Here is a 22,049-nt window from a genome sequence, read left to right as displayed (position 1 = left end):
ACTAACCTTATGGGGAATATAAAGTACCATGTAATTTGTGGCATACATTTAAGCCTTAGGCCTTTAATTCATATTTTTCAGTAAAAACCTTTTCATGCTTCAATCATAAAATTTTACCTGATCACAAGAATACACAATTTTACCTGATCACAAGAATCAGGAAAAAAATATTTTCATCATCATAGCAGAAAATAATTTTTTGACATACATATGATACAGGTTATTTCAACTATGCTAGGTTATACTTGATTTTTTGTTTCTTTATTCGTTTTCTAAAATTTATTTTGATGTCTAGGTATAACTACCACAAAATAGCATTTCTGATGAATTCACCAATGTCTGTGACTTTAGTAAAACAACGTTTCTTCCCCACCTTGAGTTTTGTGGTGACGTCTCTCTTGGACAGTTTCCTCAGCACCATGCGGAACTCTGGGTCCACGGTGGCGTCTATGTCCTCGGGCCCCTGCGCCGCGGGCACGTACCCCAGGTCCCCGGACATCGCCCCAAAGCCCACGAACCCGCTGTCGCCGGACGAGACGCGGGACATCAGCTCCGCCATTCTGCCGCTGCTGGAGGGCTGGTCAGGGCAGACATTGTAGATAAGTAATTGTTACAGGGGAGAGATGATATCTTTCATTACTGACTGGGCTGGGACTTACTGTGGGCAGCACCAAACCAGTTCTGTGGTTTCTGCACTTCTTAAGTAAATAATATCTAAATTATTAGACCTTAGCTGGAGGACTGGTCAGGGCAGACATGGAAGGTTTCAGGGGAGACATAGTACATTACTGGGGAGACATGGTACATTTCATTATACTGACTGGGCTGGGACTTACTGTGGGCAGCAGCAAACCAGTTCTGTGTTTCTTGGTCATCTTAAGTAAAAACCTATAGCAAGACCTTTTCTGTAAGATTTTAAATCATTATACCTTAGCTGGAAAGCTTATCAGGGGAGACATGGCATGTTCATTACTGACTGGGCATGGACTTACTGTGGCCAGCAGCAAACCAATTACATGGTTCCTGGAGATAAAATTACTATTTAAGATTTTAGATTATCTGTGTGGCCTTACACCAATTCATCTCTTTGGAGTTTGGTTCTCGGAAATTTTAAAGTAAAAATTCAGCAAGATGACAAGATGAAAGCAGAGCTGCTGGGGGAAAACTTGTACCTGACTATACTCACTCCCTGAAACTGTGTGAAAAAAGCAAGACTCATGATGATAATAATAACTAAAGATATCACCTACTTTTGTGTCACCCTCGCCTTCCAAATTGTGTGTCCAAAGAAAAATTCAAACAAATATTTTGAATTATCGTTATGTATCTGAGAACCAACCGACTGAGTTGGCCTGAGTTAATCCACAGGGTCGCTTCCGGCTCATCAGGTAGATCCTTCTGGGAGATACCATTTGTGCCTCCCATGGGGAGATACCATTTGTACACGCACCTCCCACTGGACCTAATGGACTGTCATGGGGTCAAGACTACAGGAAGCACTCAGGGATACTCCATTTTAAAAACAGAGGGGGGAATATACGAAAGAATTCCATTTTACAAGCAGTATTTCATTTTCTCAGTACAGTAAATATGAAATATTTTGCCAACATGTATCCATATAATTTTCTTCAGCACAGTTCTATCTTCATTTCACTTCAAATTTTTCAGTAACAGCCCACTTACTCCGAACTGTACACCCTAACTTGTTGCCAAATGGTACAGCCCTAAATGGACAATTTGCCATTTTCCTGGAATATACAGAATATAGTGCAGCTGCCACTCTACAATCAGATACTGCAGTTCCCACAATTGCATGTAACATTACATCTTGCTAGAACCACTAGTCAAATATCCGATGATGGGAGGAAGAACACCCACACTTCTTAGAAAATTAAATGACATCAGAGAATATAGCTACATGTAACGTTTCATGCAACTTATTCATACGTATAATATATATATATACATGTATTCCTACTGTGATCTTTGTAATTGTCTGCATATGAATTAGAAGTGAGGCATAGCTGATCTGCGGTTATGCAATTGCTTACACCAATTTAAGGATTCTTGCCTAATGATCAATCAGCCAATTAAACCCTGCTGTCTAATATATATGCAAATGAGGGAAAACCTTGTCCTGAAAGAACAGGTCACCTCAAGCCTTACTATTACTAGTACATCCTGTACAAGTAAATATCATAGGAAAATTATTCTTTGTTTCCAAATATGAAGACTATTTGTTGAAGAGGTTCATCAGTAACATAGAATTAACAGTTAGTAGAATATTCTTCAATCAGTGACTGTTTTTGTAAGGTAAAATCAAATTTGGAGGTACATGTACCTGATTTTACCTTACAAAACAGTCACTGATTGAAGAATATTCTACTACTAGTAACTGAAGAGTGTTTGGTTTTTATAAAATAGGATGTACAAATGTACATAGTCTGCTGTCTACTAGCTTAAAGTTTAACCAATAGAGAATTTGTAACCAAATGACTATTTCAGTGTAGTTAAGATTAAACAACATACTGAAAAACTGTCCACTGATCAGGAAAAATCCCAGCCCAGAAACTGGCCTGAGTAGTTGTCTGATCATCACCATAGTAACATTTATTATTATAAACTACTGTGGTTATGCTAATCATTAAAATCAACATACATGTATTGCACAAATAAACACTACAAACTGACCAGTGCCCTTGATAAAAAAATCTCATATTTTGCAGGAAATAAAACCAATATATATCAAAGTACATAGTACTAGTAAATTTCGATTTCAAACCCTAGCATTTTAATTCCAATTTAATTAAGGTAAAGGATTAAATAAATAACTCTAAATGATAAACGTTAAAGATAAAATCGGTGGCAAGACAAGGAGGGACTAGCATACATGAACAACTGCGATACTTCGTTTATAATATCAGACAAGAATGTAGAGAAATAAAATCCTCTCCAAACGTAGGTCGGGGTGAGACTACGGACGGTATGGCGCAGTTGTGAGAATAAAACAGGTGCCGTAAATTATGCCCACTCGGTCTATGCCAAAACTGGGGGGTTTGGGGGGTCTTCAGGGTCTTTGGGAGCTTTTATGTGCTATTTTCTGATTACATACAGACAACATAGCCGGTCTGGTTAAATTACCCCCGTTTTTAGAACTGGGCCAATCAGAAAACAGCCGAAGACCACCAAACCCCCAGTTCTATAAGCCTGCTACGGAGGCTACAGTCGGTCACTGGGCCAGCGTAAAATATATAGGACGCAAGAGATCCATGAAAATCACCCGTGCGTATTTCGACATTTCCACGTATTACCTTCAATGTCAGGCTTAGATCAGGTTAAAGGGAATATATTTCAGACGATACTGCTCTTGTAAATACATGACATGATACGGATTGTTAGTTAAAGTAAAATTTACGGTTTAAATCGGCCCGATACTTGCGTGTTGGGAAATAAATAAAAGTGATCGAGTGGCACTCACCCGGACGTTTCCTTTCGTCCTCTGCTTGTTTTTTCCTCCCATGTTGGTTCCCACACTTCGGACACGTTTCCTGGTTTACAATTTTGTACTTCTACGCAGACTTTCGGCGCTGTAGGCGTGGCAGAAACTCCAAAATAACATAAAATGGGAAGCAAAACACAAAATTCTTTCACATGGCAGCGGCCATTTTGAAAATTACCCACAGTGCTCTCGTGCGGGATAAACTATTGACCCTTTCAGGGAAGAAGTGCAGCTGTCAATCAAACGTGAACTAATCTCCAAGCAGATGTTTAGTGGCCGCAAAAGACAGTACTGTCTGACAGAATGACAGAAACATCTGCTATCAAATTGGCCAGGGGTGCCCTAATTCCAACCCATCCCTAATATCCTTTTCCCCGACAGCCTGGGTGGTCAAATATTATGGATACACTGCCTGGGAAATGGATACTGTAATTCCTGATTTGTTCACTGTACTGATAAGTTCACTGTTTTCACTGTTGCTTCTGCACAGTGAACTTATCATTACAGTTAACAAATAATTCCTGGACTTTCTGCTTCCTACAGCTGTCGCCACCGTGAACATATAGTTACGTGAACATGTCCATTTTTCTCAGACCGTGAAATTTTGCTACCGTGAACATAAAGTGAATTACAGTACTGCCTGCCTGGTCAACTTGATGCTGTCTTTTGCTAGCCTCTACCAGGCTTCGGGAGCGGCAAACTGTACTCTCTAGCGGACCAACTCCCTTGGCACGCTATCTCTCTATTTCATATTTGGCTCTTTCCAGCCGCCTCCCGAAGCCTGGTAAGAGGCTAGTCTTTTGTGGCCACCGAAACATCTGCTTGGAGATTACGTGGAACCCCTGGAGGATAGGGTTACTTTTTCAAGGCGAAAAGTAGGGAAAAGAACTTTTTCCTGGTTGTTGGAAAGGAAAGAAGACGCATTAAATCAGGGATCTGTTGGTATGGCAAAGACAGAAGTCAGTCAAAGGAGAGGTTTTCCAAGGTTTTCAATATTTTAAATGTCCTTGGTTGTACCATTCAGGAAGTTATATACAACCTGCTTGGTTTTACACTACAAAGTAAAATAACAGAGCTCAAAGGTCCACTCACGGTACGCACTGAGGCGAAAACATTTTCTCATTGCCGATAGATTTTTGACAGATTTTTGGCTAATATTGATAAGAACTTCAAAGAAGTTTATTTGCAAATTCTTGCCCGAAGACTTTAATATTGCAGCAAACAGTGAGCATGTATAAAGAGAAACAAGTAACTATATTTACAGGGCTTTTATCATTTATTTATGTTTATAGGGTTTCGGACATAGTAAGTGGTTTTTCACTTCGCTCCTTAGTGACGGCTAAAAATCTTCATGTGAAAAAGCTACAAAAGGACCAAATTTCTGTTTCTTCAACTCAAAATTTTATTAAAACGTTATTTTCCGACTCTACTATGACGTCTTTTATAATTTTCCTGGGAACGAGTTGCACCTTTGTGACGAACGAGACCCTGCGAACGAGACTATCGCGTCACTTACCCAGCATGCCCTGCGCTTGTGTGACGTCAGAATAACCGCGCGTGCGCACGCGCGAGAACCTGACAAGCTGAAACCTCCACATGAAATGATCAGTTTCCTAAATAACAACATCTCTCGTTTCGTTACTAACGACTCTGACGTTAAAACAATACTGCCAGAGACAGTCGGAGGGACAAGGGATAGGCTGGACACACGGGGGAATGATGCAGAAGAGACGGAATGCCGATATAGGCAAGCTACGACGGCCTCTCAAGAGGAATAAAATCACCGAGAGCATCTATGGCAGGTAGGGCATGATGGAGGAGGTTGTCTCCACTGATTTCTCCGCACAACAAAACACTCCGGCGTTCAGGGGGGGATTCCTCACAAAGAATTATCTCGAACCGTTAACCAGACGTCGGCTCGCTAATTTGTCTCGATGTGTCGCGTCGGTTCGGTTCCACATTGATTGTAAGGCGCCACCGTTGCGCAGTGTTTGGAATGATGTCGGATCGGCAGAGAACGGCGCTCAGTTCACCCCTCAGCGCCTCACCTGTTGTCCTGATCTCCATATCCTCACCAGACAGCCTTATACGGCTCACCTACACCCAAATCTAGCCTTACAAAAACGTATCCGCCGATATGGTGGTACAGAAAATCATCCACGATCTCGCGGAGGATAATTTGTAAGACATCATGTCTGCTGTTTTTTCTTGGGTGCCATTTTGCAAATTTTCATCGAATCGAAAATGTCAAAGGGATTTTCACAGATTGAATGTTGTCTTAGATCCACCCGGAGTCTACCAAACACAGGGAATCTAACCAGTTTAGCAGTCCTTGGTGGTAAATAGGTAACCAAGTATAGGCTAATTATGTGTTTTGGATGTCGGCCAAAACATGAACTTGTACGTACATGTATGGTATCCTTTCCAGTGTCTTCTATTTCTACGGTGTTGTTATTATACGACAGACACCCGTTTTTCTTATCATTAGTAAGGTACATGCACTATGAATATTCATTAGTTGTAGGGTTTCATTAGTCTGCCAACAGGACCAAAACAAAAGCCAGAGAAGTGATTTGGTTCAGTTGTAAACAAAAGGAAATCTTCACATTGGCTTCAGTGTATTTACATAATGTGCACAACAGGTAGGACAAAGAAAAGTGGTAACCAGGGTCCCTAACAACTCTGCTGGTTTGTCTGATCAGTTTGAAGAATAACAGGCGACAAAGAAACAAAACAACTTTTTTTTTTTCTTTTAGTCAAAATCAGTTGTGAGATTGTCTCATGTTACTGTGTTTTGAAGTAAACAATAGAATATCGAGGTGTCAGAATCCAAGGTGACAAAAGGAAAGTTGTTTTTCTTCCTTCCCAAAAACCTTTTAAGTCCATGCAGAAGCCTGGTGGTCAGAATTTATGTTTTTTTAGAGTTCATGTATTTTAATTTTCTATATCTGCATGTATACAGTGGATACAAGGACAAATTCACCAAATGTAGCCATTTGGAACATAGAGCACTGGATAGTAACATTAGAACTCACCATGTCCCTGTGTGGTTAACTAACATATGTAACGTTACCTATACTATATGTACATCATCACCATACATTTACCATCATAAATCCATGACTTGGATCCTCATATGTTTGTGTTTCATTACTATATAATCAAACCAAACCATACCCAACTGATTGTTCCTTACAGACCCCCCTCAGATACTAATTATGTATGCAAGAAAACAGGTGCACCAGTCTGTTACTTCCTGTCAGGGTCACAGGTCAAGTGTAAAAGCTATGTTGAGTGGAGGGAGTAAATTGGTCGTTTTTAGGGGGTTCCGGCAAATCTAGTTTTATGGAGTTCCCTGGTTGCTTTTCAATTGCACCAATTTGTGTGTATGACTACTTCCTGGCTAGTAGTATGTACACAAACAAAGGTTTATGTTCCCCTTTTCTGAAGTGTTCTTGCACAAGTGTAGCAAAAAATTCTACATGTAAACACAGCTAGAGGTGCTAGCTGTCATTTTGACAAGTTTTCTCCAACCTGTAAAGTAATTTGACCAACAAAATGGCAACAACAGACAAAACAGCAGAGATTTCTCTCTGGTTAATAATTAATGAGTAGGACCCATTCACTTCCACCTGTTCTATTGGTTATAAATTTCAACAGTAGCAACAAGTTGCCTTGTTTTACTCTTGCCTTGATCACAATACATGAAAGGAACTTGCAATACATGCTCTTGGCTATGAACATAGCATTCAGGACCTGTCCTGACACAGACCGTCTACTACTAGTATGTACACGTATGTCCTTACCAGATTTAGCAATTTTGCCTCATTTGATGTACAAAAAAGAATCAATGTGTATTTTATGATGATTGTAACTTTCTTTTAACTATAACTTATAAGAGGCACATTTGTAGGGTATTGGAAGCCGAGGCTATAGAAGATGTCCGCACTCAGTGGCTGCCCTACACATTATTGCCTTTGAAAAAAGCCTTCTACATTTGAAGTCTTAGATTCTTAGAAACCAAAACATTGTCTTCAGAGTTTTCAATAATACAGAACCAACAGGTCAGGACTTGTTGTCTGCCCTGGGGGGGGGGGGTGCTCAGGTGAGAAGGATTTTGTCTACAGACAAAAGAAGTTGACACCTGAGTGAGTCCTCCCAGCCTGACAGGTTTCTCACACGGCCCAGTTAACAATGTTGTCTCTGTTGTTATGGCTCGTGCAGTAAGCTGTTGTCAGTCACCCTGGAAAATCAAAACACGGGGCCTTGAACACAAATTAAGGGGTTCTGATTTGTGTTAGTCTTTATGTTTCTTACAGATTTTTATGACTCTTGTGTTTTTTTTTTTTGCCAGAAAGTCTCCCAGTACATGGTCTAGGGTCAGTGACACCTGGTTTCGCTTGAAGCCATAATATATTATGCAGCTTTAAGGTGTCAGAGGATGTAAACAAAAACTGGTTAATCTGCACAACCCAACATTGTATTGTAAGAACTGCACCCAGTGCAACTTGGGCTCAATGAAGTATTTTTTGCTTGTATGTATGTATGTGTTTGTGTCTGTGTGTGTTTTGTGTCTGTGTATATCATACTATATGGGTGTCTGTATGTGTGTATCTATTCTTGACTTTGTGTAAATCCCAACACATTTGTAATAATATATAGATTGTAGCACTGCTATACATTCACCGTCATACTTGGCCAGTACTTAGTCGGCCTGGAGTGCATGTGGGTAAGCAAAGCAATATGGGTAAGGGGATGAAGTCTGCCATTTCCCCAATTTGAGTCCCAGACAAATTTGTTGTGTCAACAACTTATTGCAGGCTGACAGATACATACATAGTAATGACATGCCATGGAACCCAAGTGGCAGAACATGACAGTTAAAAGACATACCTACCAGAATCTGCAACTTGCACGAAAACAATCATGGTATTGCAATATTCGATCTCTAGTCTGAAGTTTTTGGTTCTGTAAAATTTTAAGTCTCTACAGTAGAGTCTCTACTAGTAGAGACTTAAAATTTTACAGAACCAAAAACTTCAGACTAGAGATGGAATGTATTATGAAATGGCATGTTGATGTTGTAGCATAGTAGAAGTTGGCTTTGGACTTTGCAGTTTTTCAAACCCGCAAGTACTAGTTATTTTTTCTAGTAAGTTTTTGAAGCCTTCAGGTTTTAATGAGTCCTGCTGTAGATCATTAAAAGGTGATTGACAATCGGCGGTGAAATTGCTGCAGGTTGCAAGCCGGTGCGCCAGACAGACGGAGTTATTATTATTCACATTTGTATGAGACACGTGCGTGCAAGTGGGAACACGTGGGAACTAATAATTCCAGACACGAGTACAGTTTTTCCATGTGACTGGTACTAATTGGCCTTGTTTATTCATCACACCTGCTGGGTATACAGGTGGTATTTCTTGCAGTTTGATATACGATACATAAAGAAGATGATATGAAATCAAATCGTAGTCTCTGTGCCTCCTTTGAAGTGCTTTCCAGCAGCTTTTCTTTGAAGTAAGAAATAATGGATTCAGTATTAGAAATGTGCTGGAAAATTGAATGGCAGAAACACGCGTAGTCAAACGTGTGACGGCACACGTACACGTGTATGTGACAAGCGTGGGCCTGAAGTGAATTTGAAGGTAGCCACGCGAGAAAAAAAGACATGTTTTTTAACGTGAGTAGTCCTTATAATTGGTTTGGTTTGTCTGGTAGTGCAGGTGGCATCTCTTGGAAGTTGGAGCATGTGCTTGACATTCACGTGGAAATGTTGTTTACTAGCTGTAGATTTTTTTTTTTAAGATTAAATTTGCAAGACGTATTTTTCTGTAAGAAACAGATGGTTTCAACAAGACTAATATCATCCAACATCCACTTGTGCATGGGTTCTGTGGTCTTAGCCACATAAATGCAAGAGATTTTGTTTCTGGTGAATTTTGATAAACATAGAGTATATCAAGTATGAGTAAGGACTGTGTCTATGTGTGAAAGCTAAACAAAAGGCAGATAGTTGTTTCTCCAAATTTATGGCAAAAATTTAATGTAATTTCTGTGCTGCACAGAAAACTTCTTTGAAAATTTCATAGAAAAATGTATTTTTTTTTAAATAATACAATAACAGTTTGCAATTTTGACACTGCAGAAGAAAATACTGACAACTTGCAATTTGATAGGCTAAGAATGTGTAATGTCTGGCTGTTTAAGAAATCGTCTTTTGTGAAAAGGATGTCTACTTGGGAGCGCCGTGTGTTTGTTTAGCCCAGTGTTGTCAGACTCCAGGTTTTGTTTAGGTTTGCAGATGTTTTCCATGTTTGTTTGCTCGGCCTCCTTAAAGTCAGAACCAAGAAGCTACCTGATCTAATCCTTCAAGGCATGCGTCTTGTTGACCATATATGGCGAGGCCTTGGGATAAGACGTGCTCGCTCTTTCGCATCACCTGAAATAGACTAACAAGATATACACAAGGACATGTTAATGACATGAAGTAGAGGCATTATAGTGTAGGTTGGAAAACAACTCTCAACCATCCAACACTAATGGCATGGACAAATAAGGCTGGAATATAAAGCCACACCAATTTGGTAGTTCTCAATTTTTTAATGAAGACTTGAAAACAAAGCCTGCAGAAAAGGTTGATGCCTTGGTGCATCCAGTTTATTTATGAAGATTTACCACATTTGTGGAAGGATTGACATAACAGGACCTGGTGACTATCACCTCTTCAAAGATGTCAAACCTGAGACCAGACTGTAAGGTTTGAACCACTCACACCGGGAAGGTCCCCCAGTTTTGACTAAAGTAGAGGTGTTGCAGCCATGTACTATATAGTTTTCCTCCCTGCCTTCTGCTTTTATGCAGGCAAAATGGGAAAAAAGCTCTGAAGACAGATAAAAAGAATAAGATAGATTCACCAAAAATTGTCTTGTCTAGAAAGTAGAATGAAGTGGTAATAATCAGTATTTCAGCTACATACTGTGTCCGTGAGAAAGTGATTTTTCATCTGTCCCAGTAATTAAGCCATGAATGACGCATACATACCGGGGATCATGATCAGAATCTAGATCTGCCAATTACCCGATCTGGTGCTGGTGAAGAGTGATGGAGTGGTTGGCTAATTGGTTGGTGACATCTTTTGTGTCTCAGTGGGCTTTTTGATATACTATAGTCTGAAACCTTCAGCTATTGTGACTTGACATACACTTGTGGAATCATTATTTAGGAGTAATAGTGCTCAATAAGGGCCACATGACACATGGTTTCATCATGTGAATCCTAGATAGATACACGAAGCCCTGGGTATTCATGCCTGAGCATAAAATTAAAAGATATGGAGAAAATTAGCTGTATTGTAACGTGGCCAAAGCACAGATGGCAACTCTGATGATTAACCGTAAAAATGTACAATAGATTGATATAAACCAAACCATGTTTTTTTGTTTATGTATATATCACAACATTCCTGTACCTGGAGTGTGTGTGTTTGTTTGTGTGTGTTTGTGTATGTGTGTGTGTGTGTGTGTGTGTCTGTGTCTGTCTGACATCTCTGAATGCTGTGCTGTTTGTTTGAAGCACAACATTCCTGTACCTGAAGTTCCTGTTTGTTTGTGTGTGTGTGTTTGTCAGTCTGTCATCTCTGATTGCTGTTTGTTTATTTATTTGTTTGTTTGTTTGTTTGTTTGTAGCACAACATTCCTGTACCTGAAGTTCCTGTTGGTGTGTGTGTGTGTATATGTGTGTGTGTGCGTGTTTATCTGTCCGTCTGTCTGTCATCTCTGACTGCTATTGTTGTTTGTTTGTTTGTAGCACAACATTCCTGTACCTGAAGTTCCTGTTGGTGTGGGGTCTGGTGATGCTGGCAGACTTCATCCTGGAGTTCCGCTTCGAGTACCTCTGGCCGTTCTGGCTGCTCCTGCGCAGCGTCTACGACTCCTTCAAGTACCAAGGACTGGTGAGTTACAGGAGTTCTATTCACTGTGTATAGAACCGTGCATTATCCAAAAATGGGCTCAGGCATGGTTCTGGATAGTTCACATGTATCCACAACCATGCTTTATCTAGAGCCTTGCTCAGGCAAGGTTTTGGATAGTCTACGTATACAGGTATCCAGAACCATGTCTGGGACAAAGCTACGTTCTTGGATACCAGGAGTTTTGGGAAATTAAATCCACATGACATCAAACTGATTTCTTATGGTATTTCTCTTGAGCCTCCCGGACTACATTGTAGATAATCATTGTTGTTGTTTCTTTCAGGCGTTTTCAGTATTCTTCGTCTGTGTTGCCTTCACCTCGGACATGATCTGCCTGCTGTTCATCCCTGTACACTGGCTGTTCTTTGCTGCCAGCACGTACGTCTGGGTACAGTACGTCTGGCACACAGGTGAGCACGACCTCTGACTCCTGACTTACTGACCTCCAACCCCTAACCTCTCACCCTTATCCCCCCTTAAACCTCCTTCATAAGAATTCAGAGAATTGTGTTTTCCACAAAAAAAAGAGAAGTAGCAGCTGACAAAAAAATCCTTTTCTTCCCAACAGAACAGTCTTGCTACTACTCCTTGACAATGACATTGTTGATCATCTTTAAAAAGATATCCTAAGATTTATAGTGCAGAGTAAGCTAGCTTCCTTTTTGATCCTCAGGAAAAGAATTTTCATTTTTCCTTTCTCTTCCCCACAGAACGAGGGATCTGTCTGCCGACGGTCTCGCTATGGCTCTTGTTTGTCTACATCGAGGCGTCGGTGAGATTGAAGGACCTGGGAAAAGGATTCCACGTAGATCTGTGTCGACCATTCGCAGCACATTGGTCAGCCGCCTTCTTTTGTTTTTTCGTAGCATCATTTCACAATCTTATGTTCAATGTGCATGACACGATTGTTTGAAATATGTTTAAGGTTGATACTTACTTAGGTAGCTACTCTGAAACTACAATGTACCACTTATAAACAATTGCAGGCAACATGCCGTGAAGTTAGGCAGCTTTGATGTCATTTGTGCCTTTATTTAAAGTTTATTTTGGTCAACCAAGGTCTCAGAAGCTTTTTTCCTGATACTTGAAATTCGATGTGAAGAATATGCTGTGTACTCCGTAGTGTACAATATTACCTGATAGCATATACATGTAACCCTACACATATATCTAGATGCACAATAGTGTATGATAATTTATATACCCACCGCTGCCCAGTATTTCTGGCCCAGGACATAATAAGAATGTTTTCATTTCCTGTCTGCCGTTCTGAACTGTTTTGGTGCGGTGCAAGCTCTGATTTCCTGCAAAACAACAAATTGGCCTGGCCTGATGTGTAAATTCATGAACAGTTCACTCAAAACAAAGTGTGGACAAGGTGTGGTCAGAGACAAGTAGTCCACCCTCCCAACATTTCCCTGATTAATTCTCTGTTTTCTTGCTGCTTTTTTCCAGTATTGGCTATCCAATGGTCACACTTGGCTTCGGGGTCAAAAGCTACATATCATATCGGATGAGACTCCGAAAGCAGAAAGACGTAGCGAAAGAAAACGAGTTTTACATGCAGCTGTTGCAGCAAGCGCTACCGCCAGAGATGCAGCAGAAAAATATTTATTCTGGCAACGACACGAAAGGTGAGGTTTCGTTTCCTAGATTTAGAGGTTGAAAATCATACTGGAAATGCTCCATTTATAAGATGTCTATATCAAACGATATCTGGGTCAAACATGTACTAATTTGATAGATGCAGTAGCAATATGTGTTCTGATATTTCTCCAATGAGTAAGGCCATGTAACGTTACAGCATTTTTATAACATTAAGTTAACTCTTTGGTTTTTTACAAAGAAATTATGCAGACACAGACATGCCAAACCAGTAATAATTGCGCAACTGTTAAATATTTATTTCACAAAAAGTGGCCTGCAGGTCAGTTTGCTTATTCCATGAATAAACATTATATAAGCATCAAACAAACAAATTTCCCCTACTGATCAATTGCTGACATCACATATCCGTAAAGTCTTGTGTGAATAAGGTCACTTGTCTGTAACCATAACTCTCACAAGATAATATGTTTTGAAGTGATTGGTCATTGATTATCCTGATGAAGGCGACATTAGTCGGTGAAAATTTGATCTCTAACATCTGTGTCCATAATATCACCATAGTCCATAATATCACCACCTTGAGAAATAGTGTGCTTAAAGATATTTTTACTGCAACATACCCTAGGTATGTACATTTGAGGTGTGCAGGAGTGCATACCAAAAATATGTTGCAGTAGAAAATATCTTTAAGCACACTATTTCTCAAGGTGGCGATATTATGGACCCTGGTGATATTATGGACACAGATGTTAATCCTTGTGTTGGAGTAAAGTTCAACATTTTACTAAAATTTCCCTCGCATTTTCCTCAGCGTTGCCGGCGGCCAAATCAGGCGATGAAGTTGTTGCAAACGGCGGGCCAAAGAAACTTGCCGACAAGAAGCTGCCAAACGGCGACATAGACGAGGATGAGTTAGAATACATGGAGAACAGCCTCAAGCGCAGCAACCACAGGTAAGGCCTAGGAAAAAATGTTGTGTTTCCTGTTTCCCGACTGACTCTAGAAAAACCTGCTGACCCTAGCATTTTTAGGGGGTGGACCCCTGCCAGGGACGTAAAGTTTTCGAGCTGATTGACATTTTCTAGCTCCATGATCTGACAGTTCTGAACGATGAAACTTGTACAATCGGTTTTCCAACATTAACATTGAAAATAGAAGTGTCCTCGTGCAAGTTTTACTTTGATAAACACTGTATTGTGTTGGATCACTAGAGATTGCCAAAGTCTAATAAAAGAAAAAGAAGAATTTCAAAGATAATCCTTACTTCCCGACCCTTATGGTCTGTAATCCATGAATAATTTTTCTTGTTTGACCCCAGCGACTACGGTGGCAGCAGAGAGAACTTATGAAATAGGCCACTTTTTCTACAATGTGTGGGTTCCATGATGTTAATTGGAGAGTACTGTGTAGATTTTTGTTTGTGTGTAACCCATGAATTAGTTTTTTTCTCCCAACCCCAGCACTTTTTCTGTAATATGTGGGTTCTGTGATGTTAAGAGAAGACTACATCAGCACATGTATGTTTCTTGTCTGTAACCTGTGAATTATTTTTTCTCCCACCCCAGCGACTACGGTGGCAGCAGAGAGAACTTATCAGACGGGAAAAATAAGTCTGGCAGTGGCAGCTCCACGCCGCAGAATAAAGTGAAAAACGGGAGCGTGGTCAAGGACTCGACGTCCCAAGCGCAGAAGGCCAAAAAGAACGTAGGGAAGAGCGATCAGAAGGGGGCAGACGTCACGGCCAGCTCCCTACATGCATCCGTGGATAAAACAGCCAAGTAAGTCCAGCATTTCCTTCTCTTGCAAGTCTTTTTTTTTTGTGGCGCTGGACACAAACAAGGCTCTTTTTCTTACCATTCTGTAGACTACAATACTGAAATAGTTTCTGTCAATCAAGGCCCCATAGCTAGCATCACCCTAATACTTGTGCCAAAATTATTGTAAAACGTTTTTGCAAAATTTTTAACTACTGTCTACAGTAATGCTTCCGGTCAACCAAGACCCCATAGGCAGTAACAACATTAGAACTGTTTCTGGTCAACCAAGACCCCATAGGTAGTGACAACTATTTTTTTTCTCCCGTTAGACTGGAGAGTGATATGAAGAGGCTGAAGGCTGACCTGCAGAACTTAACATTTTCTTTCGTGCATACTGATTGTATACTCTAACAGTTAAACATTTTTTCCTGTCCTTAGACTGGAGACTGAGTACAAATTGTACAATATTTGTGGGTTTTTTTCCTTCCAGACTGGAGAGTGATATGAAGAGGCTGAAGGCTGACCTGCAGGCGAGCCGTCAGATGGAGCTGGACCTCCGCTCACACATCAACTCCCTCATGCAGGAGGACCGCAGCACCAAGTCAGAGCTCAGCCAGCTGCGCATGGACAACGAGAGCCTACAGTCAAAGTACGACCTTTATCAATGTCAATCAATCAAATTAAACTGATAACAAGAGCCTACAGTCAAAGTACAGTATGTCATTCAAGCAATATTGAATAATCAATTAGTTATATGTCAATGAAGGCTAGACATTCAGGTAATGAGATACACAAGAAAACAGTTACTCAACTTCTTGAGCAATTGGATGGATTTTGAAAATCTATTATACTAGTATTTGAAAATCTATCCAGAATTCAGTATCTTCAGATTCATTAATGTTTTGTCGACTTTAAACTGTCAGTACAATTCAGGAATAGCATTGAATTATTTGACTTGTTTTATTGCTTATCACATGATGTATTAATTTTTTTTTAGTATCGTTTTGTAAAAAAAAGTAAACCAACTAACAAGACTATAGACAGATGAGGCAGTCAGTTCTCACTCTCAGTGAGCTCGTCACCAGATAAGTTCTTTCATAGTTCTTTTTACCTGCGGGGGAGGAGACATCCTTCCACGGAAGGGTTTTGTGAGAGATTTAGATTTTCATGTTCGCAGCTGTTTCTCGGGTTTGGGTGGACGGATTTTTTTGGGACTTGGTGTATGTTTTGCTATTGGGCTGTAGATGATGCACGTTCTTTTGTTTTTATTGTATATGTGTTTTAGGGCGTGAAAATGGTGTCTTTTGGTGGCCCCAGAACACCCCTTTGAGCATGAAAATGGTCGCGACCGTTGACCTTTGGCGTGTATAAAATATTCTCGGTCTGGTCCACGTATATGACCCCTCGTACAGAGGGGTGTCTGGTCACGATAAATTCTTTGTTTAAAACCCTAGTCCTGCGGCGAACAACAATTGTTGTAAGCAACATATAAAAATATACAATAAAAAGCCCGGAGGTATAAAATCTCATATTTTACTTGTTTATATGTGTTTACAAAGTAGACAAGCCAAAACTGATGTAACACCATCTCTGTGTCCCCAGGCTGCACAACTTGGTGACGGCGCGGCAGAAGGACAAGGAGAACCTCATCGCCACCGAGAAGAAGCTCCGCGCCGAGCAGGAGAACAAGGCCGCGCTGGAGAAACAGCTCCGAGACGAGAGGAAGAAAAAACAGGCCGAGGAGATGGCAGCGGCCCGGGCACTCGCTGCAGCGGCTGCAAACGCCTCCAGGTTGGTAAAACTTTTACTAGCCTCAAACAGGCTTCAGAAGCTGCTGTTATAGTGTTAGTAGCCCCCACCAGGCTTCAAAGGTGACTGGAAAGAGTAGTAATTTGCCAAATAGACAGAAAATGTGCCAGAAGAGTTAGTCTGCTAAAACTACAACTTTCCCCTCCCTAACTGAACTCCTACAGCAGACCAACTCCCCTGGTAATGTTATCTGTATATTTGGCCAATTTCTGCTCTTGTTAGCCACCTCTGAACCCTAGTAGAGGCTACTCTACTAGTAGATATTTACCAGAGGAAGAAAAAACAGGCCGAGGAGATGGCAGCGTCCCGGGCACTCGCTGCAGCGGCTGCAAACGCCTCCAGGTTGGTAAACCTTCATCAGGATTTACTAGCCTCGAACTGGCTTCAGAAGCCACCTTTATAAGCACGTCAGCAGAACATACTGCACCTGTGCAAAACCCTGATTTTTCACGGTTTTCATTGGATGTTTGGTCACCGTTGCATTAGAATTTTGGCTGTTGTAGAGGATATCTTTGTGGACATGATATTTGGAAACTACAGACGGAATGTTAACCATAAATGCAAATACAAGATGTTCTGCAGAAGTGCTATACACATTACACAACTGGTTTTGTGCAGGTGCAGTACATTCTGCTGCATGTACATTATTAGTTTGAAGTAGAGATAGTTAGAGTAGATAGCTAACATGAACATAAAACTTCATGTTAGCATAATGGTTTTATACCATTCCTAATTTTCATTCTGTACTCATTGTTCTTGTCAGTGTCTGTTTGCAATTAGCCTCCGGGCTAATTGAACTTGCAATAAAGCTGTTCTATTCTATAATAAAGACATCCCCCTTCTTCCCCCCCTCCAGAGGAGAGTGCACGGAGAACTGTAAGCAGCGGCACCGCGAGCTGGAGTCAGAGGTGAAGAAGCTGCGGCGGGACCTGAAGCAGCGAGACGACCAGCTGGCCACCGCTGAGCTCGAGAAGAAGTCGCTGCGCAACAAGGAGTCTCAGCAGGACACAGAGGTCTGTTGGTTTGTCTGTCTGTCTGTCTGTCTGTCTGGTCTCGAGTTTGCAGTTGTATTGGGTGAAGTGGTATTGGGTGCCTTTGCAAAGCACATGATGTTAGGTACTGCCAGGGATCTGAACCCATATCCTTCAGCTTCTGAGTCAACAACCCTGACTTAACCGTAAGACTACCTTGGAGGTGGGGTCGAGTGGCGTAACAGCAGAGTGCTCGACTCTAAACCAAGAGGTCCCGGGTTCGAATCCTGTACCACCAATCTTGTGCCCTCAGGAAAGGCACTTTACACGACTTTCCCTACTTAACTCAAGTGAATATGAGTATTGTCTTGTTCTGTATTTGTCATCTGCGTTGGTGGCAGCATAGAATAAGTTGATATCATTTGAGTGTGCCATCACCATGTCTCGTCATGAAATGCTGGAGTATAATAAAAAAAAAAGACTACCTTGCCACCTTTTGTTGAGTTTTCCTCTCCTCTTCCCTGCCTGCAGGTTCTGATGTCAGCGCTGAACGCCATGCAGGACAAGAACACCCACCTGGAGTCCAGCCTGAGCGCCGAGACGCGCCTCAAACTCGACCTGTTCTCCGCACTCGGCGACGTCAAAAGGCAGCAGGAGATCGCACAAGGTCAGACACGCTTCCCAGACAAGCTTTGGACTGTTGTTTTATCCAGAACTGTGCTTTATCCAGAACTAGGCTCAGGCATGCGTCCCAGACAGGCTTTAGATTGTTGTATCCATAACTGTGCTTCCCTCAAAACTGTGCTTTATACAGGACCATTCTCAAGCATGCATCCTGGATTTCAACTATCGTATCCAGAACTGTGCTTTATCCAGAACTGTGCTTTATCCAGAACTGTGCTTTATCCAGAACCTTGCTTTAACCAGAACTGTTTTGCTGTCAGTGTACTTTATGTCGTTTGTACCTAAATTTCTATGGTACAGGTGCAGTCATTCCCAAAAATGAATCTGGAGCCCTGATGCTTGTTGTCACACTATGACTGATAAAAGTCCTACATATATTTCCCTGCAGCCCAACTGCTACAGAAGGACCAGGAGGTTAAGAAGCTGGGTTTATGATTAACTTTTGCTGGCAGTGTACTTTGTTGCACGGTGACTAATAAAAGTCCTGTATATTTCCCTGCAGCCCAACTGCTACAGAAGGACCAGGAGGTGAAGGAGCTGTGTTTATGATTAAGTTTTGTTGTTGCACGATGACTAATAAAAGTCCTGTACGTTTCCCTGCAGCCCAACTGCTACAGAAGGATCAGGAGGTGAAGGACCTGGGTTTATGATTAAGTTTTGTTGTTGCACGATGACTAATAAAAGTCCTGTACGTTTCCCTGCAGCCCAACTGCTACAGAAGGACCAGGAGGTGCAGGAGCTGGGTTTATGATTAAGTTTTGCTGACAGTGTACTTGTTGTTGTTCCCTGCAGCCCAACTGCTACAGAAGGACCAGGAGGTGCAGGAGCTGGGTTTATGATTAAGTTTTGCTGACAGTGTACTTGTTGTTTCTTGCAGCCCAACTGCTACAGAAGGACCAGGAGGTGAAGGAGCTGAAGATGAAGATCGCCGAGCTGATGGCTCTCACGCCGGCCAGCGCCGACTCCACCATCACCGGCCTGGCTCCCTCCAGCTTCTCCCCGAAGTTCCGCCTGGGCCAGTCCGGCGACGACCGCCCAGTCCGCAGCTCTCGCCCGGCGGCGTGCTCGGGCTGAGCGGGAACCAGCTGGGGAACTCGCTGGCTCAGCTCCACAGCCTCGGGACCTCCAGCCTGGACCCCAACGCTGCCATCTACACGCCCAAGAACCAACACTAAGGACAGACACATCCGGCGCCTTCGAAAGCCGGGCGGTCGAACCAGGTGCTGGTGACACAAAATCTCCTGAAACAAAACTCCCTTTTCTCTCCTTCCCTTCATTTTTCCTGCTTGCAGGCTGCTTGTACATCTCTCAGAACCTTTGTTATGTTTCTCCATCATTTCTTCTGTTTGCAAATTGCTATGTGAGCACGTTCTCACCAAGAATCGCCAAGACTCCATGGCAGCATTATTGGACAAAGCAATAAAAATACTACAAGGTTGTAAAGAAAGAATTAAAGGAGGGACAACTTAAGCCAGTTGAAGTGAACAGAATGTGTTGAGCACAAAAGTTACCCAGGATGGTACATGGAAAAACTGTCTTCTCACTGCTGGTCGGCAGGTACTTAAAGTTTAAAGAAGTCTTATTTCTCTCGAAGGGCACCCAGCATTTCTTGAGGAACTGTGGGGACTGTTTCTTAAGGCATTTCGTTTATGTGAATCTCAGTGAAAGTTGTCGCGATGCTCGCCCAAAGCGATACATTGCCTTTGTGAAGCCGTGCGGTATATAATTTATGGAAAATAATACTTTTTCTCAGAAGTTTTAATATTGTGTTTTGCAAGTCGTGCGTTGTAAGAAGATTGGTGACAAAATCTGTAAGTAAGACTGCTTAGCAATAATGTTAGTGGCGTCACATAAGTGAAGTACTTTGTATATGGTGAGAGTTGAGAGAAGAAATTGAAGTTAAACGTATCCAAATTTATATCTTCAGAAGTACTAAAGAGTAGAGAGTATCTCATTTAAAGTGTATGTGTGTATTGTCTTGAATTTTGTACTCTATAAAAGTAACGTGTTTGTAGATGGTGGACTGATTGCACATTTATTAATTTTGTAGATGCACCGGTATGGTTATTCCAACATTGTCCACGTGCCTATAGTACAACTGAGGAAAACAAGTATTACAAACACTGGTTCCTCAGGGGAATCTATTCAACTCTTTTTTCATATCGTAAACCTTAACAGCTTGGCAGCAAGAACAGCAAGAAAGAAATCGGCTGAAAACATTTTTACAGAGTTGTGTTAGAGCATATCTTATCTTTAAATGCAGCCATTTTTAAATGCAAACTTGTTCAAGAAAAAGAAACTGCAAAGAATTTGCCAAAAACAAATACAGAAAGTCTTGTCAATGCTAATATAAGCAAACATATTTTACAGCCTTGTGTCAGTCATATATTTTCAAATGGCAAGTCATTCAAGTACTGCAAGGAGATAAGAAATTGCAGAGCTATAACAAGTTTAATGAAAACATTTAAGATTATTATCTACATTATGAACATTATTTTGCAGACTTTTGTTACAAACAGCTTTTGCATCCATTTTTTAAAACTATAAGCCATTCAAGAACAGGTATAAGAACTAAAGAACAATGTGCTTAAAGAGAACAACAAAGAATTTGCTGACAACAGTCACCTTCTTGATGCAGATAAGAACATAAATTTGAAAACTCTAGCTTGAAGATATTCTACCTAAGTTTTGCAACAGATTTTGAAGAACAGTGCGCTCCAGACTTACAGCAGTGGCATTTATTTCATGTACCCAATGCTGCAATATCCTTGTTTGACAAATACAGCATTCATGACAACTGCTAGAAAGGCACTACTAAAAAGAAAGGCTGCTTTCCAAAAACTCTTGTTTATCTTTGCTTTCGTGGCTAACAGAACAGGCCATGTCATTCTTATAGAGGGTGCCATTTTGTTTTGCTAGTTTTCCTCGTCCCCGCTAACAGTGACTCTCAATGCTGGGCTTCCCCTTCTCGAACTTGTACTTAAGCCATAAATCCTTTGTCACCAGCACCTGGTACGACCGCACACACTCTTGTCATAAAGAAAAACGTTGAACGGACTCTGGGTACTGAATTCCTGATATCTATAAAACCAGTAAGAGCAGCAGGAACAACAGCCTTGCAGCTGGGAGTGTGTAAGGACCCTGCTGTGCCGTAGCCGTGTGCGTATGAGTTGCGTATGGGTTCTCGGGCTCCCCTGCGGGCGGTGATACCTGCCCGTACGGTGGGGTATACTGTGTACTTGTGTGATACGTACTATACTGTGGGGAGGAGAGGGGTGGAACCAAACCGTCTCCTTTCTGTGATAACTGTTTCAATAAATCTGCTTATCCTGCAGCATAAAACAACACTCTACTTGGTTTTCTCTTTTTTATGGGAAGCAGTCCGTACTCTAGGTATTCCTGGTATTCCTCAGTAGACTGACCCAGTGAGACTTGTCACTTGTTACCAGATACCTTTGACCCAGTGTTGACCCCACACTTCAAGGGAAGCCACAATTGCCAAGCCTCACTGGGTCAGACTACTGAAGAAGACCAGAGTGACTGGTCAAAAGAACATTTATCTATTGTTTGAACAAAAGTTTTAACCTTAAACATGTAACTGCCAACACGGATCAACTTTAATGATAGTCATAAACTCAATGTACCCAATTTAAGGAGGTTAGAGAGAGAGAGCATGAATGAATGATGAAAGTTTTCCTGAAGTTATATTCTGATGATAAAAGTTTGCTTTCATTCTCGCTGGCTTTTTC

General features: G+C 41.4%; 2 protein-coding genes across 2 annotated transcripts in view; one reads left to right on the top strand and one right to left on the bottom strand.

Annotated features, from left to right (window-relative positions):
• Positions 1-3,687, bottom strand: part of LOC109485614 (E3 ubiquitin-protein ligase listerin-like) — a 36,387-nt gene extending 32,700 nt beyond the window's left edge. The window contains 2 exon segments of the mRNA XM_019789300.1: positions 374-577; positions 3,479-3,687. Coding sequence (XP_019644859.1) covers positions 374-577; positions 3,479-3,520 — 246 coding nt within the window. The 5' untranslated portion in view covers positions 3,521-3,687.
• A 1,328-nt stretch (positions 3,688-5,015) lies between these two features.
• LOC109485616 (macoilin-like) lies at positions 5,016-21,645 on the top strand. The gene is given in 13 exon segments (XM_019789302.1): positions 5,016-5,301; positions 11,306-11,450; positions 11,755-11,881; positions 12,182-12,308; positions 12,927-13,105; positions 13,891-14,032; positions 14,645-14,857; positions 15,327-15,485; positions 16,439-16,627; positions 17,502-17,658; positions 18,148-18,283; positions 19,178-19,327; positions 19,330-21,645. Coding segments are annotated over 13 exon segments (1,956 nt in total). The 5' UTR covers positions 5,016-5,215; the 3' UTR covers positions 19,476-21,645.
• Positions 21,646-22,049: the final 404 nt, after the last annotated feature.

This window comes from Branchiostoma belcheri, unplaced genomic scaffold (genome assembly GCF_001625305.1).
Source record: "Branchiostoma belcheri isolate BF01 breed outbred unplaced genomic scaffold, Haploidv18h27 scaffold77, whole genome shotgun sequence".
Classification (NCBI taxonomy): Eukaryota; Metazoa; Chordata; class Leptocardii; order Amphioxiformes; family Branchiostomatidae; genus Branchiostoma; species Branchiostoma belcheri.
Note: the sequence above shows the minus strand (reverse complement) of the source record. Positions and strands in the feature narration are given on the sequence as shown.